The sequence below is a fragment of the Salmo trutta genome, chromosome 32, assembly GCF_901001165.1.
Source record: "Salmo trutta chromosome 32, fSalTru1.1, whole genome shotgun sequence".
Lineage (NCBI taxonomy): Eukaryota > Metazoa > Chordata > Actinopteri > Salmoniformes > Salmonidae > Salmo > Salmo trutta.
In genome coordinates, this window is record NC_042988.1 from 15,032,934 (window position 1) to 15,056,878 (window position 23,945).

A 23,945-nucleotide genomic window follows, 5' to 3' on the forward strand; every position below is an offset into this window, starting at 1 on the left:
CGATCCCTCCCAATGTGTTTCTAATCTCAAAACATTATTCAAAAAGGCTCAGTGCCATTATCATTGGAAGGTGAGGTATTGGAAGTTATGGAAAATAGGGGTGCCAATAGTTTTGACAACCATCTTGAGAAAAAATATATATATTACTTGTTAAATATATTAATCATAATCTTTCTCTGAGCAATTGTATTAGTTTAGAAGTCTCATTTTCAAATGTTTTTGAGCATACAATATAGCTCAGTATGTATTATTTATTTTATAGTATTTTTTGCTCATCTTTATCAAGGGTGCCAATAATTTAGGACCCGACTGGAGATTAACACACACACACACACACACACACTGTAAGACTTGAAATGTCAGTCCAGTTTGGAGTGGAGGACCTATTGAAAAACAATGAACAGAAGAGATGAAGTCATCAAATTATGAACTTCTGAAATCTATTCAGTAAAAAAGTGTTTAACTAAGATGCCAAACATTCTCTGAGCAGAGAATATCTGTGAGAAAACATCCCCCCCAAGATTCAATAAAGCATGTTATCGTTCTGTTAAAACACACGTGTTAATGTGTGATGAGATGAAAGCGGTACCATTTTCTGCAATGTGAAAATCAATAAGACATGCAAAACACTGATAAAAACACATTTACAAGCCCCTCAAGCCCTGACACTTCCCTGTTTGCTGGTGCTATGTGCTTGGTACATAGCACCATCTTGTATCTATCTGTAAGAGCATGAGGCATTGACTTGTGATCGCTCACACTCACCACATCCATACACCACCACCACCAACATAACCTATAATGGAAGGGGGGAGGATGGGAGATATGTATAAACAAAACAAATATCACGCAAAAAACCCCATCAAATGCTGTTCATGCTGGCAATGTTGACTGTTGGGTTCTGAGTAACAAAAGGCTCTGCATAGGCTCTGGATTGCTGCAGGAGGAGTGTGGACAATCCTGCCGATCTGTTTGGAAATTTAACTCAGTGCCAACATCAAGCAGTACTGTAAATATTTAGCAGTCAGCACCCTACTAAAGGCTCAGGGTTTTCTGATTTAATGGAATCAACACTTTCAAATGAACTGCAGTACATGCATTTGATTTGTCCTAATGCAATTTAAGGCGGGGTCAGGGGTGGAGGAATTAACCAGTTATACCCTCACAATGAGAGAAAAAAAACAATTATTTAAATTATCCCGCAATTAAGTAGTAGGCTAATTACATGACAGTCAGTAGAATTATACCAAATAAATCTTACCCATTTTAGGATATTCAGTTGGACAACTGATATCAAATGAACTGGCTTTACAGTGCAAAGCAAAAACATTCACAGGAGACAAGCTCCCTCTAGTGGGTCACAGTGGACAACATTATTTCATAATACTGAAGATATGTAAAATCTGTGTATTAAAAAGGGACCATGTACAATATAACACTGCTTTACATATTTTTTTTTATTACTACATTTTACATGTTGTTCTTGCATTGGTAAACCAGCATAACATCTCTCTTTCAAAGAAACGCATTCTTTAAAAAAATGCATATTAAAAGTGCATCTACGTCATAAACAAAACTTACAAATAAATTAACATAAAATGGTTTGACGCAGTCTCATGCACTTTCCCAAACGTATTTCATCGTCAAATATTTTCCTGGTCTCGTTTTTAACTACTTCCAGAAGACTACTGTACAGATAACCACTAAGCTAGTGTTGTTGTAGTATTGTAGAAACGTGGGCTGCTGCCTGGTACTATTAGGTAGTCAGTATCTACAGTCCAGTGTGTCAATCAAGGAGAGAAGAATGAATCAAATTCCATATGACTGATTAATGACATGGTCTTTATACGATCTAATTAGCTACCACTAACTATGTCAGATGTCCTAGACCAGGGCTCTCCAACCCTGTTCCTGGAGAGCTACCATCCTGTAGGTTTTCCCTCCAACCCTCATCTAGCACACCTGATTCTAATAATTAGCTGGATGATAAGCTGAATCAGGTTACAACTGAGGTTGAAGTGGAAACCTACATGGAAGTTAGCTCTCCAGGAACAGGGTTTGAGAGCCCTGCCCTAGACACATATATACTCTAGTAGTCTATGCCACAACAGGTGTCTTTTTGGCAACTAGAACAAGACCAAAAGTGTTCTTTAAAAAAAATGGAAAACACTCCCATTGCTTAAGAATGACATTCATCCATTAACTGACATGCCTTTCATACCTAAATCTAACAGTCAACCAGTTCATAGGAAAGTGAAATGAGAGCAGAGTGCACAGGCAACACATGAGATGACTGAGCTACAGATGGAGTCAGTCTGTAGTGTTAATAATGAAGTCCTTGCTGGTGAACAAGAGGGCAAGAGGAAGACATAACCTGCTCTTTAAAAAGAGAGCACCCTTTGAACACGTACTCCAGCATAGTGAAAAACAATTAACATATATTGACACAATGAACATGAATGTAAAAAAAGGTAGAGACAATCCCTTAAAACAATCAAGACTAAATCAACTTAGTGTAAACTTAAGTTAGAAAACAACAAGACAAATACAAAATGTTCAGCATCTTAAAGATTTTTGGTTACATCCGTTTCGCAATGTGGTAACATTCTCGCATGTAAAAAAATTAAAAGTGTAATGAAAACCCTAAAACATATGTGTGCAATTAAAGCAATGGAAGTCACTAACCATGCTCTCCATTGCTGGCATTTGGAAGGTAGGATATATTGTACATTTACTCTCTGGTTCACATAGCAACAATCTATTGCATAGTTAAGGACATGCATGCATTAGAGTTAACATGCAATACTGCTTTCCACAGTGTTGAAATGTTTGTTTCCATCGATTGACAACACAGTGGCACAACCATCTACTTAAAAGCCAAAAAGGATAATATTGTTGCAGGCAGCTGATTTTTCTGTGAAAGCTGATTTCACAAATAAAATATATATTCAAAAATGAGGATGGGCCATAAAATAAAGCTTTTCATCACCTAAACGTTGAGAATATTTTGAATGGCCATTTTGTGAAAGATGTGGTTAAATGTATTCGTAACATGGCAACAGGGGAATGTAACCAAACAGGATTGGAAACCGGGTCATCAGTGAGACTCAAGGTCATGATAAACCAGAGCTTAGGCCAAGACATTACATCTGAAAGTCAACACAAGCCTTCAGAAGGGTAAAATACAAAGCAGGATCATGGAGTTAGCCAGCTAACTTGCATAAATATTCTGATATCTTTCTACAAAATAAAAAGTTACGTTTGAAATGGGTATGCTCTAATTGATTTAATTAACCATAAAAATCAACAGTTATTTCTGGTTGCTTATCAAAGTTAGCTGGCTAACTCATAGATTCTGCTTTGTAGTCTACCCCTCAGGTCAAGGAAAAGTAATTCAGTGAACTAGCACTGCTATTGGATCAAAAGCCCACCATTTCAACAGTGTTTGCAGCAGCAGCTCACTTAACGACAGTATAGCCATGGGCAACAATAACAAGTGACAGGTTGTCAGACTGTTGCTGAACCCTTACAGAATCATTCATATGTTAATAGTTAATATGTAACAGTGGGGGTTTCACTTTCAGACAGACTGTAGCTATAGGCAGCAAAATGTCTGCAGTGGGGTTTAATATTAAACTTGGTGCAGTAGGTTAGAGATATCAAATCTCAAGACCCTGGGTCTCTTACATTGTCAGCAAGCGAAATATAAATATTACTAAATGTGTTAAATGCCATTTCAGTAGAAGGGTCTCTGAAGATTTCAATATGTTACAAGCAGACCACCAAAAATGTTTACCCTGGTATCTTAAATCATAATCAAAGTTCATAATTAAATCATATTTAAACATAGAAGGTAAGACTGATGAACAGTCTTGAGAACTATTGCACTTAAAGGCTTGGGCATGGTAGATTACCAAATAGGTTACAGCAAGACACGGGGAGAGTTCAGTAACACGTCAAAGCTACAGCTAGAAAAGCTTTGCAGATATGGGGGTGGCACCAGATCTGACTTAAATGACTCGTCAAACTATCATTCAACTAAGGAGAACATCCCATGCATGGCCTGACAGTTGTACAGTTATGTAGATATGCTTCAAGTAACAGCAAAGAATAGCAAAACGTTCAGTGCAGTGTGCATTATTTAGATTGTCCTGTCTTCGGATTAAGTCAATTCAAAGGCAAATAAGCATAAATGTTCAACTTAAATGAGATGTTATGGATTTTATCAGTACTATACAGCAGCCTCTGGCTGCTTTTCCATACATGGCAGAAATGTTAATCTCTCATGAGGTACCACAGGTTGAGAGGTGCTACCAGGACTGGTAACTGAATACATAGATCAGGGGTAGGCAACTAGATTCAGCCGCGGATGGTCGGGGGCCGGAACATAATTAGAATCATTTTACAATGCAAACTGACCACAACTAAGCCCAAAAACAGATTGTATTTGAGAACAATCATTTCATACCTTGTGATCGTGTCTCAATGTAATCGTCTCTTTTTTTTATTTTTTATTCAAGAGAATACTTGGAAACAGACCAAAAACTTAATTCCCAAAATATATACATATATTTGTTTATACTAAAAACTTTGGGTAGTCCCCCAACCCCCCCCAAAAAATCACTTCCTGGCCGGTTTCGTGCAACAGGACGCCTGTTGCTGACCCGACATAGATCGGTTTTTTTATATTTCAGAACCTCAGCATTTTAAATATTTCAAACAGTGCCAGTATTGCCCTTTGAACAGCACCAGGTGTAGAAAAGGAGTAACATTTTAGACTACTCCACAAAATATCTTAAAGACCCTTACAGCCTTAATAAATGTCAAGTCCTAGACCCGTTACTCTAGTTTCACGTGACCTTTTTAAACCAAGTAAAAGTAATACATAGAAATTGACAGTAATATATTTTCTGTTAACTAAGTTACTGTATAGCGTTGTTCTGGGGAAAAATATTCCATACTGTATTTACAAAGTGCTATCTTAAAACATTCCTATTCAGTTTTGTGTACAGTAGTAGACTAATACCATACTTTGCCGAAGGTAATGATTTGGTTCCATGACAGGATAGAAAGGCGCTTTTGATCATTTACATCTTGCTCATGAAAAGAAAAATACAAGTACACACACACACACATATACACATATACATATACATATATATATATATATACATACATACATACATACATACATACATACATACATACATACATACATACATACATACATACATACATACATACATACATACATACATATCTCTCTCAATCTATATATATTTATATCTTAGGCACACGGAAAAAAAATTGCTGCATACATAAAACAATGAGACTGCTATGGATATATGATGTCATTGAGGCTTCTGTGTTGGGCGTGCAGAAGATTGCATGCTGGCAGAAAGATTTCTGGAGGATGCCTGCTTCTCAAGAGGCTTTTTCCCATTGGGGGGAGAATTAAGACTGGATTCAGAAGTGGAAGACTTGGATTTGCCTATAACAGGCAACAGAGAGCGTCTGACTGGGGTGGAGGGCTTGGAGGACTCCTTTACCTCAGTGACAACCTTGTTCACATGATGCTCTGAGGCACTGGCCGACCCATCCCCCTCCTGAACGCTCAGCCTGGCTGTCCTCTCAGAGGCCTTCTTGGCCAGGATGCTGGTCTTACCCAGATCGGCCGACCGGCGGGACTCTCTCTGGCGCAGGGCGTTCTTGAAGAACGACAGGCCCTTGTCCTCTGACTTGCTGCTGTGCCTAGGGTCCCTGCAGGAGACGCTGGGGGAGCGCAGGCTGGTGACAGAGGAGCTGCTGATGGAACTCCGCAAAAACCTCCTCTCTGGACGGATCCCCTCCGCAGCGGTCTTGGTGGGGGTCCTGGCTGCAGCGTTGCTGCCCCAGCGTGGTCTATCAACCAGAGGGCTTACCAACCCCGAGTCCCGACTGCAGCTCCTCTCCAGCAGCTTCTTCCGACCAGAGGTGGTCTTCTCAAGGCCAGAGGCACTCTTCTTTACGGTGGGGGAGGGGGAAGCAGAGGACAGTGGTGTGGAGATGCGTTGCTTGCGCTGGGGGGTTCCATCTGCCGAGTCAGGACCCTTGGAAGACAAAGACTCTTTCTTTTTGGACGGGGTCCTGGCGGGCGTAGCGCTGCTGGTGGTCACCTTGGGGCCCTTCACCACAGGGCTGGAAGACTTCTGGGATGTAGAGGATTTGGGGGTGGAGGACGAACACTGGCGCTTCTTGGAATTTTTTTCTGGCTCAGACTTGATGGAACTCTTTTTGGACCCGGCGCTCTCTAACTTCGGGGCAGATCCGGCGGTGCTGCTCTTGCGTTTCTGCTCTTTCGACAGGGGGGCTTGTGCGTTTTGGTCCAGGGCTGTTATCTGGTTGTTGTTGTCCGTCGGGTCACTCTTGGAGATCTTCTTATCGGCCGGCGTGGGGGCCCTGCAGTAGACTTCGTCTAGGATCCTCCTGCCATGGTCCTGGTTGGTGCTGTTCCCCTCCATCATGGCCAAGGGGGCCCTGCCCCCAGGGTAGCGCTCGTGCCGGCTGTAGCTACCGAAGCAAGACGTGGATACCTTGTCATCATAGGCCTCTCCCCTTTCTCCTATCCTCTCCAAGGGGGGAGAGGAGCGTGAGTCCAGGGAGAAGCGTGAGGGGGAGTTGGACCTCATATGGAGCTTGGCAGAGAGCGACCAGGAGGGCTTCATGCTGTTCTCACTGAAGGCCAGAGGACTGGCGATGGATGACCTGGAAGACAAGCTCTGACGCTGGATGCTCCGAACAAAGGGACGGGTCGAAAATCCACCTAAATAGATACAAATAAATGAGTTTACACTAATGCACTAGAATCAATGAAAGGATAATTTAATACCCCTTTTTCTCAACTGGGCATAGTAACAGATCCTGTAAGGTTAGAAATAACTAGCTAAAGGAGGGAGAGAGGAGGGCAAGAGCTGAAGATTGAGAAAGAAGACAGAGAAACCCAGTGTATCTCACCGTCATCTTCGCTGCGGTCCCCTGTGGTGAACTCCACCGACTCGCCCAGGGAGGCCAGAGAGGCACGTCTGGAGGAGGCCCCAGAAGCCAGGCTGGCCGGCCTGCTGCCTTGGAGACGGTTCACCCAGTGGTCACACAGAGATGAGCTGGTGGAGCCTGGCACAGATAGACACGACAATCAACCCCTTAGGTCTCTCAAAGATAACCAAGATATTGATGCTACTGTCCAACTAAGAGTGGACAATAATGTCAGTTCTCCTGTAGAACCACGTAATACACCATCTTAATGATACATTAGTGTCAGGAAAATCCCACACTCCAAGAAGTCACCACTGACCTGCTACGGAGCTGTTGGCAGACCAGGAGGGGATGGTGTTCCTCCTCTGGTAGAACAAGATGTAGGCCGTCTGCTGACACACATCATCATCAGCGACGGGCTGGACCTCACTGTCGTCAAAGCAGTACCACTGGCCGTCAACAGAGTTCTTACAGTAAGCTGGGGGTTAGAAGAACAAGAGATTTAGGGTGATGGTGAAGAAACTGTCAGACTGTAGTGTTATTTTCCTATCCATCTACCTCCAGTCAGTGACTACTACCACCTTACTGCTAAACCACCGGTCTTACCTGTGTAGTGGCCTCCATGCATGTTTCCGTGGTGATTGCAGACGGCGTACAGGTCATACAGGTAGTCGTCAGGGTTACGCCCCAGGCCGTAGGGTCGTCTCCATGGTGACCAGTGAGAGGGCAGGCTCCAGCTGCTCTGGGACCTCTTCACCATGTGAGGAGCCATGTCCATGCCAAGCAGAGGGAACCGCACCATGTTCTGCATCTTCACCCTCCTGTCAGCCTCCTACAAGACACAGCAGTAAACACAGTACCCAGTCAGCTGAACTGTCGCTACACCTGCCTCTTAGACGGGCAGGAGATAGGTCACCGGGTAAGACTGAGTGGCAGTGACTGAACATGGACAAGACAAAACAAGGAACACTGACTGAAGGCAAACCAAAAATAGGAAACAGCCGGGCCGCCCAAAGCATGAGAAACTACCATTACAAAAACAAAACAGGAATGATTGGACACAATTCTCAGTGTGGGAATTGGAAGGGGTGCTGAATGCTGTGTTGTTGCTGCAGTACCTGTCTGAACCTCTTGAGGTGCAGTATGAGCACATCAGGCAGGGTCCACAGGCTGAGCTTGATGCGGCCTTGCTGCAGCTGCTTGCAGTGGGGGCAGCGCCAGGCATCATCCGGGGCCAGCTGGAACAGAGACAGCCCACCCACGCGCACACACACGCAGCCATCAAGGAAAAGCTCCCCACCGCAGTGCTTTTAAATCAGTCTCACTCACAGAGGGAGTTCCTGACTGATCTACTCCATGTTTTCACAGCACCCTCATTTCTGTGACCAGTGCCAGTTCTTAAACTGACCACCTCCAGCCTCTGCTAACCACAGTGTATATTCAGAGTCTATCTGGTGTCCTTCCAGACAGAGAGAAACCATTATAAAAATGCTGTATTTCAAACCTAGAATTAGGTGCAAAATATCCAGCACCCTCAGCATTTCAACAAAATGAAAGGCTATTGGATATTCAGCTGTGGAATAATAAACAAACCCTCCGGTAAGAAGAGAATGTTCCTTTTTCCAAGTCTCTTTTCTTGTTTAAATGCATACAACAGCATATAAATGCATCGACAGCCATTGTGTGTAGCCTTGTGATACCAACACAATGTGTGTGTGTGTGTGGCCTTGTGATACCAACACAATGTGTGTACTCCAGTGTTACCTGCTCCTCTTTGGTGTAGAGCTGGAGGCACTGAGCGAGGGTGCAGGCCTGGGGCTGATGATGTTGTTCTCTGTGCAGATACACACTCTCAGCATCAGGGATGTACTCTTCCTCAGTGAGCCCAAACAGACTGAATGGAAGGAGAATCACAGTCAGCCAATCAATCACAACACACTGCCTCCTATCCTAACACACAATACTAAATCCGACACTTCCCAATACGTGGGTATTGCTTAGGTAGTCTAATACTTAAGGATTTCATTCCTTTATGTTATCCTGTCTCCAAATGTCTAAAGGAACCCGCATGCTTCCCAGCCGAAACAGTTCCTAAGAGTTTGTGCATATATTATGACGGCATTATGTGACGTTTCTGTTAGTTTTGGAGATCGGTAAGGGTTTTTTCGGCTGTTCGGGCACAGTAGCCGAACTGAGCCGAAGTCGGTAGGCGAAGTCTAGACCCCTTCATCGGTGATTGGTCAACAGTAGAGATTCTTCAATAAAGCTTTTGTCATTCAACGAGAGACGGCTTGTTTTCATGCACATATTTTTTTAAATCAGAAATAAATACTGCACCAGACCAGTTAAATGTAAAATTGCTTGACTATGAACTCCTCGGCAAAAAGGTCAAAATGAATTATCTTCGATTCATTCTGACTATTTTGTGGAAGTGTATACTAGCTACGGCATCTCAAAATGGACAAACAGTACTATTGCTGTTTTTTTTCTTATTTATCAAGCGAAGGTATTTTCAGAGAGTACTCAAGCACACTCGTTCGGTTTGCCAAGCCGAGGTCGGCAAGGCACCCGCGGAACTGAAGCATGCAGACTTTTGCCTTAAAAAAGCAAAAACAAACATCAAAGTGCATCGTCTGCTATACTCTCTCACCCCTGTCTTTAGACAAACAATATATTTTGTTTAAATTAATATTTGTTGGCTTTAAGGGATGGGCATTTGAAAAATGTTCACTATTCGAATATACGGATAATCAAAATACATACGTTTTAAAGAAAAAAACGCAACATGCAACAATTTCAACAATTTTACAACATTATAGTTCATAAAAGGAAATCTGTAAATGGAAATAAATTCAGTAGGCCCTAATCTATAATTTCACATGGCTGGGCAGGGGCACAGCCATGGGTGGACCTGGGAGGGCATAGACCCACCCACTTGGGAGCCAGGCCCAGCCAATCAGAAAGAGTTTGTCCCTGACAAAAGGGCATTATTAGAGAAAAATACTCCTCAGTTTCATCAGCTGTCCAGGTGGCTGGTCTCAGACGATCCAGCAGGCGAAAAAGCCGTATGTGGAGGTCCCGGGTTGGCATGGTTACACGTGGTCTGTGGTTGTGAGGCCGGTTGGACGTACTGACAAATTCTCTAAAACGACGATGGATGCGGCTCATAGCGGAGAAATTAACATTAAACTCTCTGGCAACAACTCTTGGGGACATTCCTGCAGTCAGTATGCCAATTGCACGCTCCCTTAAAACTTGAGACATTTGTGGTGTTGTCTTAGAGTGGTCTTTTATTTTCCCCAGTACAAGGTGCACCTGTGTAATGATCACTCTGGGCACAAAATTTGAGAGAAATAAGCTTTTTGTGCATAAATAACATTTCTGGGATGTTTCATTTCCTCTCTTGGGTAGGGGATGAAAAGCGTGCCAAAAGTAAACTGCCTGTTACTCAGGCCCAGAAGCTAGGATATGCATATAATGGTAGATTTGGATAGAAAACTCTAAAGTTTCTAAAACTGTTAAAAATAATGTCTGTGAGTATAACAGAACTGATATGGTAGGCGAAAACCCGAGGACAAACTATCCAGGGGAGAAAAAAAATTGAGGTCATATGCGTGTTTGTATGCGGGGCGCTGTCCTCAGATAATCGCATGGTTTGCTTTCGCGTAAAGCCTTTTTGAAATCTGACACAGTGGCTGGATTAACAAAAAGTTAAGCTTTATTTTGATGTATAACACATATATTTTCAAGAATGTTAAATATTTGAATTTGGTATTTTTGAATTTCGCGCTCTGCAATTTCACCGGATGTTGGCCAGGTGGGACGCTGCTCATAAGAAGTTAAACATGCGACCAACAATTTACATGTTGTGTTTATATTTTTGTTCAGTATAGATTTTTTCAAAAAGTTATGAGGTTCAAAATGTACCGCTCCAACTTCACTTGGTACACATGGAGCCTCTGATGGTAGTGCTGCTTTGATTGACTGACAATAACAAGCTACACTCGTGAAAAGTGTGTAGGCTACCGGTAGGGATTTTTTTAAATGGAGCGCACTCATAAAAACTCATTAAAAACTGTTGTTTTATTCAAATGTCATGGTCTATCCTTGTATGTAGCAATGTCACATAGATAATTACATTTTAGACAGTCTTTTCATTAAAATAGGCCTAGCCTATACATACATTTATTTCGCAAGTAATCGAGTACTAACATCCGTTTGGATATTCTAATAACCGTCCCCATCCCTAGTGGCTTTATGGGGATAATTTATGGCCATGTATTTCCCTGCGGGATAAATCTCACTACAAACCCCCAGAAATATGGCGTTTATCAAAAGAGATGCAGAGCACCAGCAATAGTGTTGTGCAGCGTTCACTCACTAATCCTTGGTCTCTTTGTCCCACTCCACCACTATCTTGACGTGCGGCGGTCCCCCCTGGCCACAGGACTTGTACGCTCTGCCAAGGAAAGATTATGTTGAGGAAAAAACGAGAACAAGCCAGTTTCACAACTTAAACACATATCAACCAACAAGCTGTATTCCTCTCATCTTCAAAACACTACAAATCTAAGTGAATTGGATTTACATTACCTGTGTGGCTGTCTTTTTGTCTGCTGTATACATATCTACCCAGCTTTTTAGTGTGTGTACTGTGTGACAAACTCCCATTCTATTCAATTGAATCAGCAACTGGGACAAACTATAAACCAAACCTGCTGAGCAAGCAGTGTGTGAAGAAACAGATACCAAAACATGTAAAGGCACGCCATTTAACAGTTCTGGTGACATAAGAGCATCTGATCTGGCATTCAAGTGTGGTTAAAGGATTATAAGGAGGCAGTAAACTGTAAACAACATTGTGAATTGGTGAGAGGTGGTGGTGTTCAGTAGGAAGATAGCATTTTGAAAAGGGGAGATAATACCCGAACACAAATGTCCTTTTTCTGGTGAGAAACATTTTGATATGTGCCCTACTGAACATGACCCTGGTTGAGAACTACAGTTGAATAATAATATAAAATATTCCATTTAGCAGACACTTTTATCCAAAGCGACTTACTGTCATGAGTGCATACATTTACGTACAGATGTGCTTTCTTAATTTGATCACTCTGTTGGAGAAATTTCCTGTGCAACAGAAAATGCTAACTTATTGCATTCAAGGTATAATGAAAAATGTATCAACCCCTACAAAAATGTCCATTAATTAAGATCCACATAATATAGAAACTGGTCAACTTAAGATATCACATCTGTATTGGTGGTCTCAGGAATCGAACACACTATCCTGGAGTTGCAAGCACCATGCTCTACCAACTGAGCTACAGAGGACCAGGAATAACAAGGACACTGACCTTTCCACTGTTGGGTGACAGAGAGGCTGCTCCTCTTGGGGAAGGAGGTACGTGATGCCAACCACACCAACCACTCGTAGGCTGAAGGGCCCCACCTGCAGATAATACCAGGACTTTAGTTACTCACTATCCCTATTCCCACCACCTGACTGCAACGTATAGACATGTTGCCACGGCTGTGCTTTTCAAACCAAACCAACAGCATTCTAGCCAATGAGGCAACTTAAACGTCTAACATGCTATTACATGGGAATCAACTGTTTATTTCTTTAGAGTCTAAGACATTGGAGGATAGGGGGTGCTAAGCTGACATATGAAATTGTTTTAAGATGGTCATACTATGGATCATTTAGCTGATTTAGAATTTTAGGACCCTTTTTAGGTATATAAAAAAAATATATATAAAACTGTATTTGATAAAATTATGATTTTGACTTTTACTACTAAAGCCCATAGAAATGCATTGAATACCACATTCAAGAATGGCAAAAAGGACAGTCAAAAAATGAATCAGAAGAAACAAGGTTTTGAAGTGTCTGTCCTAAATCTAGGACATTAAAAAAAAAAACTCAGGAAACATACACTACCGTTCAAAAGTTTGGGGTCACTTAGAAATGTCCTTGTTTTTGAAAGAAAAGCACATTTTTGGTCCATTACAAGAACATCAAATTTATCAGAAATACAGTGTAGACATTGTTAATGTTGTAAATGACTATTGTAGCTGAAAACATCAGATTTTTTATGGAATATCTACATAGGCGTAAAGAGGCCCATTATGAGCAACCATCACTCCTGTGTTCCAATGGCACGTTGTGTTAGCTAATCCAAGTGGATCATTTTAAAAGGTTAATTGGTCATTAGAAAACCCTTTTGCAATTATGTTAGCACAGCTGAAAACTGTTGTTCTGATTAAAGAAGCAATAAAACTGTCCTTCTTTAGACGAGTTGAGTATCTGGAGCATCAGCATTTGTGGGTTCAATTACAGGCTCAAAATGGCCAGAAACAAAGAACTTTCTTCTGAAACTCATCAGTCTATTCTTGTTCTGAGAAATTAAGGCTATTCCATGCGAGAAATTGCCAAGAAACTGAAGATCTCGTACAACGCTGTGTACTACTCCCGTCACAGAACAGTGCAAACTGGCTCTAACCAGAATAGAAAGAGGAGTGGGAGGCCCCGGTGAACAACTGAACAAGAGGATAAGTACATAAGTGCCTAGTTTGAGAAACAGACGCCTCACAAGTCCTCAACTGGCTGCTTCATTAAAAGTATCCGTAAAACACCAGTCTCAACGTCAAGAGTGACTCCGGGATGCTGGCCTTCTAGGCAGAGTTGCAAAGAAAAAGCCATATCTCAGACTGGCCAATAAAAAGAAAAGATTAAGATGGGCAAAAGAACAGACACTGGACAGAGGAAGATTGGAAAAAAGTGTTATGGACAGACGAATCTAAGTTTGAGGTGTTCGGATCACAAAGAAGAACATTCGTTTGACACCGAAAAAATTAAGATGCTGGAGGAGTGCTTGACGCCATCTGTCAAGCATGGTGGAGGCAATGTGATGGTCTGGAGGTGATTTGGTGGTGGTGAAGTGGGAGATTTGTACAGGGTAAAAGGAATCTTGAAGGAGGAAGGCTATCACTCCATTTTGCAACACCATGGCATACCCTGTGGACGATGCTTAACTGGAGCCAAATTCCTCCTACAACAGGTCAATGACCCTAAGCACAGCTCCAAACTATGCAAGAACTATTTAGGGAAGAAGCAGTCAGCTGGCATTCTGTCTATAACGGAGCGGCCAGCACAGTCACCGGATCTCAACCCCATTGAGCTGTTGTGGGAGCAGCTTGACCGTATGGTACGTAAGAAGTGCCCATCAAGCCAATCCAACTTGTGGGAGGTGCTTCAGGAAGCATGGGGTGAAATCTCTTCAGATTACCTCAACAAATTGCTAACTAGAATGCCAAAGGTCTGCAAGGCTGTGATTGCTGCAAATGGAAGATTCTTTGACAAAAGCAAAGTTTGAAGGACACAATTATTATTTCAATTAAAAATCTTTATAACCTTGTCAACGTCTTGACTATATTTCCTATTCATTTTGCAACTAATTTCATGTATGTTTTCAAGGAAAACAAGGAAAAGTGACCCTAAGTGAGCCAAACTTTTGAATGGTAGTGTATACCGTAATTTCCGGACTATAAGCCGCTACTTTTTTCCCAGGCTTTGAACCTCGCGGCTTAAACAATGACGCGGCTAATATATGGATTTTTCCCGCTTTCAAATAAAAAAATTAAAATTAAAAAAACACATTCTGTGACGTGCTCAGTTTTTTGGCGGCATGAAGCTTTCATTAGACCAATGGAATTACCGAACGGGTTAAGGTCAAACAACTTTTTTGTTTACTGTTTAGATTAAATCGAGCGCGCTCAAACTTTCCATCATTCTGATTACGGTAGTCATTTTGTCACCCTCATCATGGCAAAGACACAAAGAAATGCATATGATGCAGCTTTCAAGTTGAAGGCGATTGATCTGGCTGTTGGAAAAGGAAATAGAGCTGCTGCACGGGAGCTTGGTCTGGAGCAATGACTTTCTTGGTAGGCTACTGTTTACTGCTAATTTTTTATTTTTTGTTACAAGCGGTGTTTCGTTAAAGCCTATTTATTTTTGTTACAAGCCGTGTTTCGTTAAAGCCTATTTATTTTTGTTACAAGCCGTGTTTCGTTAAAGCCTGTGTAAAGTTAATTTGTTTCAATGTACCGGTAGGCACCTGCGGCTTATAGACATGTGCGGCTTATTTATGTTCAAAATAATATTTTTTTAAAATTCAGTGGGTGTGGCTTATATTCAGGTGCGCTCAATAGTCCGGAAATTACGGTATATATTTTTTACACATATTTAACCCATTTTTTGGGTAGGCACAAAACTACCTTCATACTTCCATTAGTTTTTTAAACCAGTATCTGGTTATCTTCAGACGAGTCCTGAGACACTTGTGGGGGTCATAGAGCAAAACAGAGTTTGTGGGAGTCTTACTTTGCATAGAGTGGTCATAATAGTTTCTAGGTCAAACTGTTCAGATATTACAGACCTTTTTGTGGGAAGAACAATTTTCGCGATGTCTCATGGTCTGACAAACACCGCTCTAGCTCTGCCGCCTTTAACCGCAGATGCGGAAGTGCGACACTGGTGGATGCAGTGGATTGAGAGGCATCCAATGCAAAAAAAAACATCTCTTGCTTAAACGGACGGATTTTGATAGGGATTTTTTTTGTTTTGCAATTTCTCAGCTCTAGGGGGTTAAATGCAGTAAACCACAGTGCCTACTAGTGAAAGCCTACACAGGTTGTAATTCAGACTCTTTTGCCATATCATGATTTTTTTTAGTTGACCTGCATTCTGTGGGGTTGTTTCCATTCACTATCCTCCACCCACCTGAATGTAAACTCCTGGCCTGAGCAGGTGATGCATCTTCTCCAGGATCTCCTTCTGCAGGATATCCCAGGTCACAGTGCGATCCATGTACAGTACAAATGGAAGACCAAACCTGGAACAGAGGGAATTATATTCTCCTGTTAACAGACTCCAAGTATACCTTAATATAACAAATATCATATGACCTGCATGGTGTAACGGTTTCAGAGGACAGTTGAAAACACTGGGCAGTAGTACCCATAGAAATACAATTCCAACATTGCAGTCAATATTATTAATATTACATCTCTATAGTACCTCCTCCCTTGGTGACCGGTGCAGGCTCGGTTACAGATCAGCAGGACCATCTTGTCGGCCCCTGTGTTCTTACTGGCCGATGCAGTGGCAGGATTCAGAGCTCCTTGCATGAAAGATGGAGTCCTGCTCATCTCACTCCCAAACTTCAAGTTGTTCTGGTTCAGGTTGGCAAGGAGACTCCCTGGATTTCAAATCCCAAGCAGTCATTGATACTCAGTCAATACTTCAATATACATTACACAGAATACATGACAAGTACACTACCAAAAAAACTTCCATTGAGAAATGCCCAAAACATATTGAATAATGTGATATCAACAGTAGATGAATAGTGAAGAGGTACCTCTCTTGGTTCGAATGTTCTCTAGTCTGAAGGTCTCAGGCGTCTCAAAGGCAAAGATGGAATCGCTCTCCTGAATGATATCGAGATCGTCGTCGTCATCACAGAAGGAGCGGTGGAAACCGTCATAGTACATCTCCGTCAAAACAAACTGAATCAGAGGCAAGCAGAGAAGGCCAAAACAAATCAATACGCTGCTGCCATTTAGTCAACACTGAAACCTTTTATTCAGATAAGATGGTGAAACAGATTAGAGTTAGGTCATGCCCATTTCAGTGAATGAATTACAGAACATAAATAAACGACATCAATATTCTTTACAGTGTATAGGCCTACCTCTTCTGCAAATACAGAACAATGGTAAATATGGAAGGCTACACACTATGATTGAAAACCCCCTCCCTTTCTTCTGGAGTCCTTGCCCTATCCCTCAATCATGTCAACTTTTCTTATTCAGACCGGGATTTCACACACACACACACACACACACACGAGTGTTCTGCTTAATGTAATCCAATGACAGCACTGTATGAAAGTTTCAGCCACATCAAACCCAAGGCGTCAGTTCTGTTGATCTTGGATACAATGGGCTCTGTTCCAGTGATCCCTTCATCCTGATTAAAGAGACTAATGATGCACTAGCCTAATACTACTTACGACAACACTGTAAAGCAGCTATTAATACTGAAATGGGAACACCTGCTGGTACAATCAGTCGAGTACCCATGGATGAATTATTAAAGGAAAAAGTAGGGTACTCCTTTATTGTTCTTTTCAGATAACATTCCTTTGAAATCCTTAGTAGCTAGGTACCACCAGAACATAAAGCATTCAAGTTAACTTATGTGTGTATGTAACCTTGTAAGACAGAGCTGAGGCTGCTAGGGATAAGAGAGCAGGAAGGAAGCAGCACCTGGTCCAGGGGGATCTTGGTCTCACGTGACACAGCATCTCGGAGTCTGGACACGGTGCTGTTCAGGGGCACGGCCACTCCGATCCTCATACAGTGAGAGTACTTCCCCTGGTAGACCACTGTCACATACAGAGGCCTGGGAAGAGAGAGGAAACATTGGCACCATATAAGGAATTACAAAACACCAGATAAAAACCACTGACAAAGACCAGGAAATAACAGAATGGACAAACTCAACTTTCGCCAAATTAAACACAATTATGTCCAATAATCAACCTCCTTGGAGAGGACACGTTTCCACCTCCTCTAATAATGCTGCTACAACACTGTCTGGAGACTGCTAATTTGTAATTACTCAGAGCACTGAGCAGGATTCCTCTGGTGACTGTGTGGATCAGTGCTACTCTAAGCTGACACTAAGAACTCAGCCAGCAGGCACCGCAACGCAGCTTTTTCAGGAGTTCAGTTTGAGATACTCCACATTCTGGAGAACCCTCATTTTTAAGACGGTTGCCATTTCTGAGTTTCTCTGTCATTTGAACTTCAGTTATGTGGGATCTGACTTCACATCAGCTTAACTATGGCCAGAAACAGTGGCATAACAGGCTTAGCAGAACATTTTTATTCAGAGAAATAACCTAGATGCTTCAGACTAATGATAACTGATAACCCAAAGTTGAGGAACAGGATTGTGTTTCTGGGAGGAGAAAGTAGAAGTAGTAGTGAAGCCAGAGCGGTGAGCCACTGAGCCTTGGTCTGGAGGACCATTATTCTGTCATCAATCAGATGACAGCTGGAGGACTATTTGGACATCATTTGCCACTGCATCTCCTAATTTCACCTCATTCTTCTCATCTTTAATAATGCATGGACAGCAATGAATTTAGTGGCTTAAAAAAGAATCTGCATCGAACATGCGCTCTCTCTCCTTGATGTGACAGTATAACACCATTGTAAAAAAAAAAAACGTCACTGTATCATGAGGACAAAAAAGGCCATGCATGTCCCAGGTACCTCAGTTTAGGAGTATTATGAATCCTCAGCCGAGTCAGCATAAAGGTTGTTTTGACTGTTAGGCACAAATAATGAAACTCAAAATACTAAAACTATGACAGAGAAGAACCCAACATATTTCTAAAAAGTCATAGGCCTACATTTTCATTTCAGATTTAAAAGTAAGTCTATTTCCCTTTTTGCTTTAGCCATTGAGTGTTTGTCTGGGCATGTAGCCCTTAAATTGACTTTAGAAATAGAAGAGTCCCATAATTACTGGCTTGGTTTGGTCTGCAGATGGGCCAAATATGCCATTTGAGACTAAAACGACATTCCTTCTTATTTACTTTGCTTCCGCAACCCTGGGAAATTCAAATGAACCGGAGTCTCAAGATGTACATTTCAACACTTGTCAACAGTCTTGTTCCTCCCACCAGACCCAATGATGGAACACAACAGAGGTGTGTACTCACCTTGTGTGAGGTAAGAGGATGGGCAGGGAGATGCAGAGGAAAGGATCAAAGGTGTTGCTCTGTTTTTGGCAATGCGGGCAGGTGAGAGACGACCTGTTGGTAAGAAAGGGAACAAATTTGTCTCAGAAGAAGTCATGAAGAATAAACAGAATGGAGAATATAAAACTCCTCAGGGGTAAGCATCAAATAAGACCCACCTGTACTGGGCCTGAAATAGCTCTTGCACAAATGAACCGGTAGAGAGTGGAAGAGAAGGCCCCTCTAGACCCCCATCATCCTCTTCCACTGGTGGCTAATAGGACAAAACAGAGTGGATGAGCTCTTACTGCATATTAGACGATTTGGGATATTGAGGCTGTATTCTATTCACTAGGTCAATGAGCATCCAAAGCAGTCTGAAAGACATCAAAAGGATAAGAGACCAAAATACAAACAAACGGTGCAGCTCCTCTGACTTATCCACAAGGAACTATGAGCATTTGACAAGGCAGACTAATCAACAAAAGCTCTGTGGGGTCTATTCAGGTCACGTCTCTCACTCTGCATGTCTAAAGTCTCCTTCATGCTTCGTTTTGGCTAGCGCCTAAGGCGATCCAAACGAATGCGCTCGCATACTCCCTTAAAAGACCTTTGCTTGAAAAATGACAAAGTGATAATAGTACCGTTTGTCCATCTTAAGACACCGTAGCCAGTATAAACTTCCTCAACATAGTCAGAATTCATCTAAGATAACTCAAGAAATGTGTCATTAAATGTTGACGTTTTTGCCGAGTAGATCTAAGTTGCAGAATTTTACTTTTCAAGTGAACAAAATTTGAATGAAAATGATTTGTGATGACAAACTCTCCATTGAAGAATCCCTACTGTTGACCAATCACCGACAAAGGGGCGTAGACTTCGGCTACACATTTTGGCTCACCTCGAGATAAAACGTCAGCACGAACAGCTGAAAAATCCTTGCCTAAGACCAAAACAAACAAAATGTCACCATAATATATGCACGAACTGTTCCGGATGGGAAGCAATCCAGGAAGGGGACACAGAACACCATCACTTCCTGTTCATTCTCCCACAGGAGATGAATCAGTCAGCACTCCATAAAGTAAGGAAGTGAGCTCTCTCTCCTAACTTGTTTGTTCCAGTGCTCTGGAAGATTGATGCCTGATAAGGGGCTCTGCGTTCAGAAATGGGTTAGGTCGGTAAATCTGTCCTGCAGGATGCCAGGCCCTTACCCCTGCTCAAATGTTATTCCGTTTGGAATGTCTGAATGAGGCTTCAAAGGACATCACAATTAGCCAGCCACCTCCTCCACTCAGACTGCTGACTCACCTCAGGTACAGCTCCATTTACTACTAGCTCGAGGTCACATCACTAACTGTCTCGTTGTGCTAACCTGGCCACTACCACTGTTCCTGAAGTTGCATTAGTAGGCCCTAACTCTATGATGCGCAAACAAAAGTTTACCTTAATGGAAGGCCTGTTGTTGGGATGGTTGTTGAGGTCTTCATGTACCCTGTCCAGAAGCCAGAGCAGAAACTCCTGGGCGTCATGCTGAGCATTGCCTTTATACTGCAAAGCACTCTTTGAGACAGCATTCTGCAACAAACAGCACAAACAACACTGCTTGAAAATTCTGGTGATAGCCTAGTCTCAGAAATATGATGTAGCCTAAATGTATTTGACCATTTCAAAGATGTGTAGTATTGGCTGATTCTGCAGACCAAATGCAGTCCCGTGAGAGAAGCAGTCTTGCTTTATGATACATTGTACCAACTTACTTTAAACTCCCTGCTGTGCTGTGGGGTGTATTCAAATGTCCACAGGGCCCGGACCAGTCCAGACAGCTGCTCTGTCACCTCGCCTCTGTCATGAGGGCCCTTCCTCCCCAAATGCACACCGTTTGTCTTCGGTTTCTCCTTCTCCTCATCCGTTTCCTCCACTCCCCGGTATTGTTCCAGTGCCAAATACTCAGCAAAGAGTTCAGTGTTACTCAGGCACTGGAGGATGGCATTCATGAAACAAGTGTTACCATGGTTTTTGAGACCAGACACTCCAGGGACCTTCTCTCCGAGGAAACGGTCACTATCATCCAAAGATGGTGAATCTTTGCCTCCAGTTTTGAATAATGTGAAACCCCCGTCGTCTTTGTCACCTTCAATAGCATGCCCATCGGATCCAAAATGGGACAAGGTTGACAGGGTCCTGAGGACTCTGCCCATAAAACTACCCACGGAGCGCACAGAGCCTCGTCTGAAGAGTTTCTTGCTGAAGCTACCGGATTTCTTCTCTTTAGTCGTGGCTTTACTAGACATGATTGCCTGACTTGTTGGGCACCCCCTCATGCAATAAATGTCAAAATACAATCTTTCCTGTGAGGAATGAGCTGAGCTAGCTAGCAAACCAGAATTAACTTTCAGCTGTCTCGTGCTACATCTTAATTGGGAAGTCAAGTTACACCTCAACCCATCAACTAGCTAGTTAGCTAACGTTAGCTAACAGTAGCTTGCTGGGATATATTTCCCATACTAGGGGTATAGTACTGACTACCACTAAATACGTGTCACCACATTTTCAAAGACAAGTGTTATGTTGATCTAATTGGATAGCTAACCTTAGCGTGTCAGCTAACACAACAACAATCCATAGCTAGCTAATCAGCTAGCTAAATTGGCTAGCTAGCTTGTAAACTATCCATTAATCCATTTTAAGTGATTCGATTTAGTAAAATACACAAATTACAATAAGCTGCCGGAATGCATTTGTATATGCTAAACAAGTCAACCTATCCGCTGACGTTCATGCAAATCGTTTCTTGTAGCTAGCTGATTGTTTTTATAGTTAACATTTGCACATTAGCTGGCTAGCTTTGCTAGCCAGAGATCTAGCCACTGCATAAATGAGTCCCTTGCGCAGAAGTGTCCTTCCATCCCATCTGAAAATAAAAATGCAGTTACCAAGCAGAGACGTTTAATTTCGTGTCCTTGGTTAACTTGAGTGTTATTGTAAAATTTCTTATGCTTTCCAAGCTGAAGTATTCTCCTAAATCCGACTATCCATTGCAACGGAGTCAGTTCTTCACACTTTCAGCTACAGAAACACCGACACTGCAGGACAGCAGAGAAACAGCTGACGTAACAGAGTCAACGCCAAAATACAACTGGGGGAGAGAGGGGTTCCACTGTGCCTTTTTCCCATAAATCAAACGTTTTGTATCAAAGTATCAAAATGTGCACTATTGAATAATAAAGTAAATGTATTTTTTTTCAAATGTAGGCCTATCCATAATCATGCAGTTGACAATTAAGTAAATACTTCCTGATCTAAGGACAGTCCAAAAAATATTGATTGTAAGACTGGCATAAATAATTGCTTTTTTTGTTTTGGGTTGCAAGTATGAGGAGGTTGGGTCTCCTATAGTACAGGGTGGGGCCCTATGATAATGGGGTTAATGACATTTGAGAGGTGGTATGTTTCAGTTCCCACTGAGATCCAGACTGACATCAAGTTGGTCTACTGGTATTTTAATGCACCACAACATACAAAATGTACAACAAGTAGGATGGTGGAATCAATCCGTGACTGCCACGTCTTGGCTGAATGGCCTCACCATATAGCCTACATCATACAGTGATGGATTTAGCTTTATTGCATTTTATGTAACCTATCACATACACATATTTGCCTATCAAAATACAACATTTAGCTCCATGATCTACTAAAACGCAAACACAGAGACATAGTAAAACAATATACATTTTAGATCGGTGTTAGAGGAAAGAGAATCAGTCTGATGAGGGAATCAGCAGTCAAGGTCACCAGCATAAAACCAATTGTAATTTGAGTCTTCATTGTGCCCGCCTCCTACTCCTCTACCCACCAATCAGCATGTCTTCTATCATATAGCGCAGAACGAAATTAGCCTAATGCAATTTGTCCTTTATATTCTCTAAAATTGAGATGGGAGGGAGAGTCACAGCGAGCTTTGTAATATAATAGCCTACTTTCAGACATCAGACACAATGTCAAACATTCAATTATGTAGGCCTAATGGTTCATGCATTTCCCTTATTGTTTTACACTGAACCTAGTACGGTTTTGACACCTACAAATGATGCAGAACCTAAAGATGCAAGTGTAAAACAATAAGGGAAATGCAAGGATGTGATGAGTAAATGTGTGTATTTAATTCCCATGAGTCACTTGCCTCATCTATATCTTTCTTGGACCTTAGCTATTATTTTGCTGTAGCTATAGCTATTGGGTTGGTGGAACATAGAAGTAAGGTAAAGGTAGGTAACCTAGATACAGATCCTAGAGGTACAGATTAATCCATATGCTGCCTCCACATGCCCAGTTCATTTAGTTCCCATATGCTTGGGTACTTGGGTATATGCTTAATTTCCTGTCATTTTAAGCTGACCTCAGCACACACAGTGACTAGATACTGTGCATCCCAGCAGCACCTCTCATCATTATGATATCTATCCAATTACATCTCTCCCAAATAGCTCAGACTAGAGTGCAAACCATAGACCTGACATAAAAGGAGGGTGTGTAGACAATGCATTTTACTGGGAAACATTGTATGATGATACCATTACATTCATTTCCTTCATTCTATCTTATCCTGGTGTTCAGTGCCTCTGTATTGTAGTATACAGTACATGTTAGAGCAAACTATTAAATGCAACATTTAAAGCCAAGAAATAAGCTGCTATTTTCTACAGAATTATATAAGATTCAGCCATGTGACTATTGCCCTCTGCTGTTTGGAGAAAGGAAGTCAGTCACCAAGTATGATTTTGAAAATAATTATTTTCACTGCAGTGTAGACTACATTTCTACATTTCTTGGAAATTAGCACCCCTAATTTAGCTACAGACAGATGATTATTTAAAATCCACACATGTAGGCCAAATATGACATACAGTGTGGTTTTATAGAATGGTTTGACTCATTTGATCATTTTGTGATGGCAAAATACATGCATCGCGCCAATAAACGTACTTTTAAGGCCTAGATCTTTTTTTGAACATGTTGGCCCACACTGCTAAATACTCCCCTTATTGCTAGCAAGTGCTTACTTTGTGTTTGTCTTGTTCTTGCCAAATCACACTTCTTGGTATACAG

General features: G+C 41.9%; 1 protein-coding gene across 1 annotated transcript; it reads right to left on the reverse strand.

The window, feature by feature from the left end:
• Nucleotides 1-5,287: 5,287 nt before the first annotated feature.
• Nucleotides 5,288-21,963, reverse strand: LOC115171186 (ubiquitin carboxyl-terminal hydrolase 31-like). The gene is made up of 16 exons (XM_029727763.1): nucleotides 20,594-21,963; nucleotides 20,280-20,411; nucleotides 19,013-19,107; nucleotides 18,816-18,908; nucleotides 17,350-17,485; nucleotides 16,440-16,587; nucleotides 16,097-16,277; nucleotides 15,800-15,911; nucleotides 12,369-12,463; nucleotides 11,393-11,470; nucleotides 8,776-8,905; nucleotides 8,130-8,249; nucleotides 7,618-7,843; nucleotides 7,331-7,489; nucleotides 6,994-7,149; nucleotides 5,288-6,802 (listed from the first exon to the last, which is right to left on the reverse strand). The coding sequence occupies exons 1-16, from the start codon at nucleotides 21,155-21,157 to the stop codon at nucleotides 5,352-5,354; spliced, it is 3,876 nt and encodes a 1,291-aa protein (XP_029583623.1). The 5' UTR covers nucleotides 21,158-21,963; the 3' UTR covers nucleotides 5,288-5,351.
• Nucleotides 21,964-23,945: the final 1,982 nt, after the last annotated feature.